Source organism: Gavialis gangeticus, unplaced genomic scaffold (assembly GCF_001723915.1).
Source record: "Gavialis gangeticus isolate Ggan-Ray unplaced genomic scaffold, GavGan_comp1, whole genome shotgun sequence".
NCBI lineage: Eukaryota > Metazoa > Chordata > Crocodylia > Gavialidae > Gavialis > Gavialis gangeticus.
This window is the reverse complement of record NW_017729022.1, coordinates 54,463,184-54,475,509: the sequence shown is the minus strand read 5'-3', so window position 1 is coordinate 54,475,509 and position 12,326 is coordinate 54,463,184. Positions and strand designations below refer to the sequence as shown.

Here is a 12,326-nt window from a genome sequence, read left to right as displayed (position 1 = left end):
AGAAGAAATTTTTAAGGCAGATTGGGCAGGTGCTATCAGTTAGGGGGCTCATATGTGCAGGTGGATAAATAGCAAGTGGGAACTGTAGCCTGCAATTCCCAGTCTGCATAAGAAAGCACTTGTAAATGTTTAATAAACTTCTGGCCCTTGCCTTGAATGAGATCCTATTAATAAACTTGAGTGGCTTGAGGACAGGTATTGTGTCTGTTACTATAGCATCACCTTGCATAAGATCTCAACATGAGAGATGCCGCAGAAGGGAGGGAGGATGAGCCTGTGCAAGTTAGTCTGAGGTTGGCTGGAGGTGCAAACAGCAGCACTAGGTCCAGTGATACCAACCTCAGCATTCCCAGTTCCTCCAGCTGCAGCGTTTGGACTAGCCGCCTCCTTTCAAGGTGCCTGCCCCTGAAGAGAAACACAGTATTGCTGCAGAAATTGTGCTCTTAGATTTTGCACTGGAGCTCTTACTGACTTTCTTGTAGGATCAGTGTTGATGTTTTTCTTCTATTTCTGTGATCCTTTCCAGAGCAACTGGTTGTTATCCTAGAGATCAGAAGGTGAACAACAAAGACTCCCAAGTCTGAAATGAGCAAATATGACAGCATTTGTGAGTGACTATTAATCAAAAGGACTTCTTAAAGAAGACAGACAAGATGCCTTTTCAGGGGTTTAATTCACTGAGAGAGAGATTTTTCAAACCAGGGAAAGAAGAGGTGAAGAACACTGTTAGCAACTCTCTGGGGAATTTGCAAAGGTAAAACCTGATAGAAAATTCCAAGAAAGATCCTTTTTTTTTTCCAGTTAAAAAAATCTTAAGTTTATATTCTTTAAGAGAAAAGGCAATGAGTAAAAATATGTTAACAAAACAACAGGCATTAGAGTTGCAGAAAAAATAGCTAAGTATATATTGTAAAATAGATTGCACCTCATTGCAAAACTTTGCATGTGAAAGTAGTAACATTACAGCAACTCTAAGCCATGTTATATTAACAAGAAAGGTGAAAATAAACTATGAAATATTAGTCTAATGATATGCAGTGCATGAAAAAGTGCTATAGTTTTAAAAACAATTTTAATACCTAATGGAAGTGATGATTTGTACTTATAGCTTGTGTAAGTGATGATATTCAAAAGGATTTAGACTCCCAACCACCTAAATAATTTTTAATATTAAATCTAGGCTCCTAAATCACTTAGAGTAAATTTTTTAAATGCCTAAAACAATTCATAAAATTGGTTGCATGTGTTCTACCACGAGCAAAAAGTTAGCAATTTTGCACAAGGAAAAGTAGGTGAATGTTTGCAGCAGAAAATAAAATCCAACCTTGTCATCTTATTTTGGAGGTTTAAAATAAAACTGTTTTTATTTTTCAATTCAAAAAAGACACACACATGCACACATGCACCCCTGCCTTCTCCCAACAGATTCAGTTGATTAAGTAAAGGAAAAATGTATGACATTGAAGTATAATTTTATCATAAAAGGCCCTGATTCTGCAGTCCTTTACGCAGGTGCTGAACACTAAACTGACTGGTAGCCCTATAGACTTTATTTATTTATATATATTTTATGATCAAGTGCCAGTACCTTCAGTGGTGCTTCTCACATGCTTCATGTTATGAACCTTATTATAGCATCAGGCAAGGTCACAATCCACTTTTACTTTCCAAGTTGCAGGTACATTATGTACTACTTTTGATTTTCATTTGGGAACGTCAGTTTTACTTTAGTCTACTTTCAGTTCTATCTAACATTACTCCATTTACGGTATTTTTAAACCAAGCTTGTTCATGTCCTTATGAACAGAGATACTGAGACTTTCTATTTTAGCAGTCATGTGGCATATCATGTGACATATCCCTGTGGCCTGCAGGCATTGAATTTGGTTGCCTCATGGAAAACCTGTTGGAGCTTTCAATTCTTTGTCACCCTCATCTTGATGCACAATACTGAGGACAGAAGGAACTAATTCACTGAGGACTGAGCTGAACTTTTTGCTCATAACATACTGAACCAAATTAAAATTTATGTAAATCAGAAAGTTGTATTAAACCTTTTCTTTTTAAATGGTTATGGGCCTCTGCCCATGCTAGTTTTAATAATCAAGGGAAGAGGAGGAAGTAGTGAAACGCAATGAAAATCTATTCTTCCTGTATTTAAATGCCAAGAAGTATTTAAAATTTAATGAGTAAAACCTTATTCTTGGGAGTCCTTACAACCTAAACTAGTTTGGATAGGTTTGAAAGGTTTCAGTTAGTTATTGAAACACATAAATTTTTTTTCACTTGAGGTTCATTCTCCAGCACTTGAACGCAAACCAAAACCACAGACTTTTAGTTTTAATGTAGTAATGCCACATTCAGCCCTGATTTTTTGTTCCTTATCCAGCTCTATTGACTTCAGCAGGTTGTAAAACAGGACAGAATTGGGCTCATTTCCCAGGGTTTGATGGATGACTGATTATATTGCTTCAGATTCTTGATTTAATCTTATCAGTTAAAATAATTTTGCTAGATGTTTTTGAATGAGCTACATCTGTCCCAAGCTACATCTGTCCCAATACAGAACTAGTTTAAACTGCGTTATACAGTGTATTCTTCAATAGGCAAATGTCATTGGACACCTGAAATTCATTCAGCTGATTCCAAGTTTGAATGAGTGAATGTTGGGACAGGGAATTGGCAGGCTTTAGCACTTTCAGAGTAAAAAGACTTTTTCTTCTGAAAAACCTCAAAACTCTCCAAATAGAAGCATTTCAGTGCAGGTAGTTGTCCTTATACAAAGCCTTATACAATAAAGTGAAATCTCTTGCCTGGTTTGCTCTAAGGGTTTCAGCTACCTGTGGCCAGTTGCAGGTTCAACTACAGCCCTATAAATTTGTAGTGCAGACAAAAAAAAATGTACTATAATTTACAACCGCAAACTGCACCAGTGCATTTTACTCCTGTTTGAAACTGAAGAAAGATTCACCAGCACATCTTGTTTTTATAGAAGTTTTGACTGTCTCTGGTAGAATTGGGTACAAGTGCATCTATGCCAGAAGCACTTATCAATGTCTGTAACCCAGGAAATCCCCAGACAGGAAACAAGCTCAAAAGAGAAATCCACTTTTGGATAACTTAGGGTTTAATTAGGATAACCAGTATTTGAATATTACAGTAAATATGCTAATGCTTTCTATGTTGAAACTGTTGAATGTTTTTAGTATGGCTAGCTGTATTAAAACTGTGGATGAGAGATTTGAACATTATGGGTCACTGTCTTGTGTTGCTGGGCTCCCTACTCTCATATCGAAGTTATTCTGAAAGGCAACTCTATCTGGTTTAATTTCTAATTTAACTTAATTTGCAATTGAGTTCTTATTTGTCCATCATTATAGAAGCTACGCAGTTCTGACTGGTTTTATTTCTACCTTACTCTTATGCAATTTACAAAAAACAAAAACAAAATAACCCTCTTAGTTTCTATACCAAAATCAATCAGTAAAGCAAAGTGAAAGAGAACTTATCTGAGAGTTATTTTTCTATTTGTAATTAAAATTTTAAAAAGTTTTATTCTTGTGTCTGAATTTAGAAGAGGCCAAACAAAAGAGAGCTAGTAAGTAAGGGAAGCCATGACTTCTGGAGATATTTGCATACACATTTTATGTCCAAATGTTTAGAAAAAATAAAATCTTTGAGAAGCAATTTATATATTAAAAAGGAAGGTGGGAGGGCATGTTAATTCTAAGAGACAAATTAACAGTTTTATGGAACGACCATGCACAGGATAAGCAGAGGTACAACACCGTCTACAACACTTTGTTCATATTAAAGTAGGCAGAACACAAAAAGCACTTCTGAAGCAAGCTTCAAAAATGTTTCAGACTCATAAGAGGATTTGGAGCTTTATTGTTACCGTGATAGTCCCAGAAATACACAAAAAAGCAAGGGTTTTTATCTTGCTTTGTTGGGTCTTGACCTGAAGATGGGTGCTTTGTATTTTCCGTCACATGCCAGCAAAAGAAAAAAATAACCTGCCTGAAAAGAAAAAAACTCCTTGCCTCCCCTTCGATACATAAGCATGCGTGGTCTGTAAATGTGGCTAGGATGCTGTACAGGTGTTCTGTATACCTGTCCTACATCTTCCTAGAGCCCAATTTATTTTTGGCTCACATCGTCTTTGTTGTTGAAATAAATAGCAAAGCAGTTCCTTGACAGAATCAATATTGAGCACAAGTTCTAGTTTTCCTATTTCCTTTTTAATTTTGAGACGTGTGATGAGAGAATGTTTTCATGTCTCTGTATTGCCAGTTAACTGAAAATGTGTAAGAATGAACAGATATTTTACCTTGGCACCGTCTAATTTTCACCAGATGACTGAAAATGATGCAATTAATTAAAATCCTACCTCCTTCAGAAAAATCGAGATGCAGAAATGAATCAAGGAACAGTTCTTGAAAATAATTGACTGAATAAGTAAATAACTTCTTAGATTATATTAAAGGAAGATAATGAAATTATTTACTTTCACCTATTAATCACTACTTCAACATCAAAGCAATGCTTATGAATTAAAATCTATTTTATCTTTTCACTTCATGTTCTTTGCTTTTGGCATCTTGGTATCTCATTCAGGTTGGACAATGGGGCCAGATGATCAATTTCAATTTATATCAAATTCTCCCAAAAGAAAAAAAAAATGTTAAAATTAATGACTTAACCATAAAATCCACCCAGACAAATCCTTAAAAGGAAGGAAATGTCCAGGAAAAATGCTGTCTTTTTAATATATCTTAGATCCACATAATATTTCATAGCTAAAATTCTGCCCCAATCTTAATTGGATACAAATTCCAATATCTCCAGTAACACTATATACATACCTCATTTCTTGTGGTAGAGAGATAAAGAAAACCTCAATAAAGCAACATCAATATGTCATATCAATGCTCTGATGGACTATACACCATGTTATCTCTCCTGTAATTAAGTGCAAGCATGGAATCGGGGCTTTTCTTTTGTTTTATATTGGGGCTTTTTATTTTAGATGGGAAATAGAATGTGTGATTTAGCCATTACATTTTGAAATGCAAATGCTGGATACTTCCCGATTCTGAAACAAATTTTGTATTTGAAAGGGTAGAGGAAATTCCATAAGAAACTCCTAAATCCATTATTTCTATATTACAGATTTGCACAATCTTCAGTTTAGAGCACTATCTGCAGATCGGGAACAATATGTTAACTACTTTTGTAAGTTTACCCTCAAAATACTACTGCTCTCGCCAAGCACCTCACTACGCTTTTAATCCAGTGGTTCACAACCTCATTATACTCAAGGCACCCCTCAGATAATGCCAGCTTTTAAGCTTCCACTCATTTTTTTTCCTACAGGAAAATAATAGAGCAATTCTTTTGTTGCAGCCAACTGAGAGACACCACAAGTCAGCATGTTTCTGACGCTGTGAATTCCTATTTGAAATCTCTGGGTTTATCTTGTGAATCATATGTAGGCACTAGCACACTTAAAAATGCTAACATTGTGTGGCATGCCGTGGCACCTGTGCAAGGATCTCATGGTCCTTGGAATCACTGTTTTAAACAGATCAGCCAAGGACAGCATGCAGGCACATGCCCTGGCAACATTTCTCTGTATCTGATTTCTACATGGGAATCAAAGGAGTCAGCTATTGCTCCTACAGCTTCTGTGCTGTCAAAGGTTTACCAGAACTCAAGGCTCAAAGGGAAGATGAATTTCTCCCAAGAACTAGTATTGTCTCTAGAGCAGCTGCTTTGCCATCCACCCAGCTGCCGGACACTATGGGAGTTCCAGTGAAAAGCAGCTGGTAGTTAATGCTGAGTAAACTCCTTAAAGGAGGCAGGGATTTAAAGGAGCAGCTCTTTTCTTTAAAGTACTGTTTTCATAAGTGATAACATTATTTTCTTACTGATAATTTTAAATATCAAATATTTAAGTGCTTCATTGGCTTTGTTTAGTAAACTAGGATGTATTAAAAAAAAATTTTGAATCCCACTTTTGTGAATCCAGGGAAAAAAATATCACCCAGTTGAACCTTGGAGACTTGAGTTCAGTACTCTGCCTTGCCCTATCACCCTTACCCTGTGTGCCCTTGAACAAATCACCTAGTTTCCCTCTATGGGAGTCCTGGAGGAAGTATACTAACTGCGGGGTACATCCAATTCCCCGTAATCTGCAATTACTCTAGCACCACTGACACCAGGATTATGATGGACATGGAAGGAATGAACAAATCATTATGAAAAAACTCTCAAACCTCTGACAAGAAAGTTCATTTACTTGTGAAGAGAAACTAGAATGCTCAAACAAATGTAGCAAACTGCTGTTACATGTGGGTTGCCTCCTTTGTTCTGGATTTCCATCAGCACACTTTGTGCTGGACATTAATTTTACTTCCTAATTGCAGTGGTCACTTGGACTGTGGCTAATTCTGTTCTGATAGTCCCTAAGGCTCATCCAGACGAAAACAGATGAGGCACCATACGCTGCACATGCAGGCGTTCCCCATGCTGCTACCTTGCAAGGGGGGTGCTGTTTTTGACACTGGGAGATCCCGGGGTCAAAAAAACCCATGCCAAAAAAAAAAAAGCAGGGTGGCGCACATGGCAGCAGCATGCCACCCAAAACCAGAGCCTGGCCTGCCAGAGCCATGCTTCAACTGCTGCTGTGGCTGGTGCCCCGGGTCGCCCCCAGGACCTCAGGTAGGGCTTCTTGGGCCAGCACGGTTTCTGGCCTCAGCCTCCCCTACCCCACTCAGGGTAACTCCCTGTGCGCCAGGGTGTGTGTGGCACAGGCGTTCCCCGGGGACAAGTAGCAGTGGCACAAAGTGTGCTGCTGCTACCTGTCCCCGGGGAGACAAACATCTGCTCTTGTCTGGATGCTGCCCAAAAGGCTAATGAGTGCTGTAAACTAGTCATGTCTCAAGTACTGCCACCAACATCTCTCTGACATAAGATGACTCATGACTGAAATAATTTCTCTTCTTTCACTGTTTTAAATTAAAGGACACCTACAATAGTAGATATTAAAAAGGTAACATTGAACAGTAATATATTACAGCTATGCTTCAGGCCAGAGTCCTGAGAGAAAGTATGAATAAACTCTTTATCAGAAAGAGTTAATTAAACCGTGTCATGTCTTCGTAAAGCAGCTCAGTTCTCTTAGCGTCAGTGGTTCAGCTCATAATTTCATGTTACTCACAATAACAGGAACAAAGGCATTCTCTTCTGACTCCATTTCTTCAGAGCAGATTTTCAGGTAACAAATAATATAAACAGAAAGGCTTTGTACTGTAGCAGTGGACCAACATTTTGATTCAGTGATGTGCTTAATCCTACGTTTAAATTTAAGTAATCTCATTGACTTCAGTGGGTTTATCCTATGTACAAAAGTTAAGTCTGTGCTGCATTTTGGTGGATTGAAGCCTAATGTCTGAATTCAGCATTTTAAAACAATGCATAACAAGGGAGATACACCTCTGACTTGAAGAGCAACTGAGTATCAGGGGAGTTCCTCACCATGGGCAATAGCAGTGCATGGGGCAGCTGAACGGCAGCTCCAGTGAGAGCCCATCCTGCTACCCTGGTTCCCCTCTTCCCCTTAGTTATGCTACTGCTTCAAGTTCAGTCTAATCTGACACTATCAGTCCTATCAGAAATACTTTGTTAAAATAAAGACTATGACCAGTAGTGTAACAAGAGGTGGGTGAGAGGTGTTGGATTCCCCGTACTTCTCAGAACAGTGCCTTAATTACAAAACTGTGGAGTGTTTTAGGGGTAGGCTGCTTGAAATCTCTGCTTTGTATATATAAATGCTCACTTGAGCAAGGACTGGGATCCAGATGAGTATCTAAACTTCCAGGCTAGGGAGTCATCCTTATTCTCATGGTTTCTACATAAATGAATACTTGTATTTGTACAGAGTAGAACACCACCCATAGGAGGGGTGACTAGACCAGTGGTGGCCAACTTTTTGGTATGCATGTCATAAATTGTCCCCTCACCAAGTGCTACTCAGATTTGCCTCTTCCTCCCAGAGATGCACCTGATAGAGTTTGTGCCTTGAGTCACTTCAAAGGGAGGCAGAGGGGCTCAAATCTCTGGCCACATGGAGAAGAGTGAAGGCAGGATGATGCTACAAGAGCGTTACTGCCAAGAGTGAGGTTAACCCTCATCTGGACCTCAACTGCTGCAGTCCCAAAGCAAGGATCCAAAGCCCTGAATTTGGTGGTGGCTTCAGGGCCAGGGAAGGATTAACCTGGCTCCTAGTAGTACATGCTGCTCCTAGTAGTATGTGGTGCCTCTTTTTACTGAATGTCTGAGACTCGCATACCACACACAGCAGCTGCTTTTGCCACCGGTAGCATGCTGTGGTTTGGTCACCCCTGGAATAGATTATATGCTAGTGGCTAAAACAGTTGCTGAGAAAATAGGAAAGGTATGTCTTAAGGAAGTTAGGTAGTCAGGGGATTACAAGGAACATCCACTCGTGGATTAAAAATTGGCTTAAAGATGGAAAGCAAAGAGTGAGAATAAATGGTTAATTTTTAGGATGGAAAGAAGTAAACAGTAGGATCCCCCAGAAACCTGTGTTGTGATTAGTGCTGTTTAAAATATTCATAAGTCATCTGGAAAAAGAGGTGAGTAGTGCAGTGGCCAAATTTGCAGATGACACAAAATTATTCAAAGAGGTAAAGACCACAGTCAATTGTGAATAACTACGGAAGGATCTGGCACTATTGACTAAATGGGTGACTAAATTGCCAAATGATATTCATTGTAGGTAAATGTAAAGTGATGCACATGGACAAAGTAACCCAAGCTCTACCTACACTATGATGGGCTCTACATTAGCTGCTACCGCACAAGAAAGGGATTAGGGAATCATTGTGCACAGATAGCTAAAAGCATCACCTCAGTGCTCAACAGCTCTAAAAAAGGCAAACAAAATGTTGGGGATTATTAAGAATGGAATTGTGAAAAATAATAAAATGAAAGCATCATTATGCCTCTGAATAAAGCCATCGTGCATCCGCATCTTGAATATTGTGTCCAGTTCTGGTCCACACACCTCAAAAAGGATATAGAAGAAGATATAGATGAACCGGAAAAGACACAGAAAAGGGCAACAAGGATGATTAGTGGTATGGAGGGGCTTCCATATGAGGAGAGATTAAAGGAGCTAAGCCAATTCAATTTAGAAAAGTGATGCTTGACAGGGGACATGACAAGGGTTTACAAAATACTAAATGGTGAAGAGAAAGTAAGTAGGGTTTATTATTTGCTATCTCACAATATGGGATCTAGGGGTCCTAAAATGGAACTAGTAGAGAGTAAGCTTAAAACTAACAAAAAGAAGTTCTTTTACATAGTGGCCATATCTATCCAAGATGTTGGCTGCACATTCATTACTTGTATAAACTGGAGTTACTGCACATTAGTGTCGCCGAACGGCTTTTAGGTGATGCTGATTACACAGTAGCTTGTTAATACTGCGCAGTAGCATCACATTATGCTTCATGCCACATGATGCTACTGCGCAGTAGTAATGAGCTACTGCACAGTCTGCATCTTGTTTAGACGTGGCCAGTGTGTAATTAAAGTGTAGATTGCCACAAGATGTTGTGGAAGCTAACTGTTTAACCCGGGGTGGGCAAAATATGGCTTGTGGGCTGGATTTTTTATGCCAAAGCATTTTGTCTAGCCTGCAGTAAGTCCCTTGGTACTGCCTGCCCTAGGTGTGTGTGTGTGTGGGTAACCCGGGCCATGGTGTGGGGGGGCCAATCCTGCTGCTCTCAGGTGTGCAGCAGGGCTGGGGTGACACAGTGGTTGGACTCCATTTCCCAGGAGCTCCAGCAATGGCTCCTCCCAGCTGCGGCTGCTGGACCCAACGTGCTGCCCAGGCACGCTGACCCATCTGCCCTTCATTGACTGCTGGGGGTGCTGGACCAAGGAAGCAGGCAGGGTCTCCATGGCGAACAGCTGGGACCTGTGTAAGCATGGTGCATGGCCAGGTAGAGTGGGACAGGTGGGCAGGACTGGGGATTGGGTTTGGGATCATAGGACAGTGACAGTGTGGGACCAAGGGCAGAGGCACGATCTGCTCCCCACACATCCCTGTGATGGGCAACTGTTCTGTGGGCAACAGTGTGTGGGGTGAGAGTGTGTGGGGTGTGAGTATGGGTCTGCCCAGACCCCATACACTCACCAACCCAATGCCCAGCCCCATCCGCCTGTCCTGCTCCTAGACATGGCTCCCCACTTACCTGTGGCCCTATCCCATCTGTCTGGCTGGGTGCCCTGCCTGTACAGGTCTCAGCCAGTCTCCATGGAGGCCCTGGGATCACTGGGCTGTGACAGCATGGAGCACAGCCCAGAGCAGAGCTGTGATCCACTCCCTGTACACCCTACCACTGCCTATGGAGCTGGCACCCATTTCAGGGATATGTGGGGAGGGGATCATAGCTCTGCCTTGGGCCCTGCACCCATGCTGTCACTACCTCATAATCCCATTTCTAGCCCTGGCCCTGACACGCACCTGCCTGTCCCACTACTAGATGCCACTCCCCACCTACCTGTGGCCTCCTCCCAGTGCACAGAGGGCCCCTTACAGAGTTTTGGTTAGCTGTTGGTGGGGTGGGGGGTGCTGACCCAGCCTGCGATAGCTTACGAAAACTCCTGAAGTGGTACTCCAGCCAAAATAATTGTCCATACGTGGTTTAACCAGATTCAGAAAAGGTATTGGACAAATCCTTGAAAGAAAGGTGCATTGGTAGTTATTGAGCATGGGAGTTAGGGGCACGGCCTCTGAATCAGAACTTGCTAGACCTTAAATTCTGGGGGCTACAAGTGAGAGAGGAACAGTGGAAAAAAGCCTGGTTGTACCCCATTTACCTTCCCTTTCAGCATCCACTCTCTGCCACTGTGTGACATGGGATACTGGGCAAGATGGATCTATTGTCATATCCAGTAAATGGTAGTCCTGTGTTCTTATGGTTTCAATCATTTCAGGTAGTAGAGGCACTTGAACCTGAGTCTCCCACACCCTAGCTAAGTACTATAACCCCCTGAGATGTTGAGATGTAAAGGGTTGATCCTTCTTGTATCTGCAATCTACCTCTAAATATTTTTGTCTTAGTTGAAACTGATGGATTAGACACAAATTCACAAATAGTTTTGGGACAAGCAAAAGGCCATTTTTGAGAAATGTAATACTCCTTCAGAAAGAAAAAATAAGCCCTGCTTATTACCAATGTGGTTTTTTCCTGCTGATTGATGGTGGTATTTATAATTTCTAATGAATTCAATACAGCTTTCTTTCCCACAAGCATTCCTGGTATGAGCAGCCAGCCAATCATATGTCCAGCTATCTGATTCAGACCTGTAAACATGGAAGTTTGCATGCTCAAAAATCTCAAGTAGTGTTGGAAGACTCATCTCTTTAAAAGTGCCATTGATTTTTTTTTAATGCAATACTCTGTACTAAGAGAGAAAAAGGACACAGCCATGGGGGCTGTGAGGAATGTGTTGCTGCCATGCCCATGTCGGCAAATTTTATAGATGGAATCCTTCATTTATTTTCATTTCTTTTTTTTACCATCTTGCATTTTTAGGAAGCTTGATGGCACCAATGCAGAGGAAGACCACATTGAGCTAACTGAAGAAGGAAGGCCCGTGCAAGCAACCACTCACAAATCTCCCCTGCTTGACTGCTACTGCTGTGGACTGCCCAAGCGCTATATCATCGCCATAATGAGTGGCCTGGGCTTCTGTATTTCTTTTGGAATTAGGTGTAATTTGGGTGTTGCCATAGTGGAAATGGTTAACAACAATACAGTTTATATTGATGGAAAACCAGAGCTACAGGTAAGGAGGCATTTGTCTGTCTATGTCCCTGTTCATTCCCTTAATCATAGCATTAAAGTACCTAACAAACAGTTCTGCTATTAGTAACTCTGTGTAGTAGGAAAGAGTATTAATATCCTCACTTTACACACATGATCACTTTATACAGACCAAGGGCGTAGACAGAAGTGTGGTTCACCACTGTAACTCACAGTGCTTCATAGGAAATGCCATGAGTTATAGTGATCCCCCAGACCCAACAGATGTTTGCTGTTCCATGCTGGGGATTAGCGGATTGAGCTGCAATTTAGAGAAGATGTGAGTCTGAAGCCACTCTCCCTTAGCCCTGCTCCTCCCCCTCTTAGCTTGGGCACTGTCTTCAGAATAGGAGGGAGGGAAGGGAGTGGAGGTGGCTCATTCTGGGGGTTGGCCAGCTTGTGCTGGAGGGTGGGATGGGGTTG

At 41.0% G+C, this 12,326-nt stretch overlaps 1 protein-coding gene across 2 annotated transcripts in view; it reads left to right on the top strand.

Moving 5' to 3' along the window:
- Positions 1–264: 264 nt before the first annotated feature.
- SLC17A8 (solute carrier family 17 member 8) overlaps positions 265–12,326 on the top strand; it is a 39,188-nt gene continuing 27,126 nt past the window's right edge. For both annotated transcript variants that reach the window (XM_019515000.1, XM_019514999.1), the window contains exons 1-2: positions 265–754; positions 11,634–11,886. In XM_019515000.1, the coding sequence (XP_019370545.1) occupies positions 654–754; positions 11,634–11,886 (354 nt within the window). In that variant the 5' untranslated portion in view covers positions 265–653. The remainder of the gene's footprint in view (positions 755–11,633; positions 11,887–12,326) is intronic.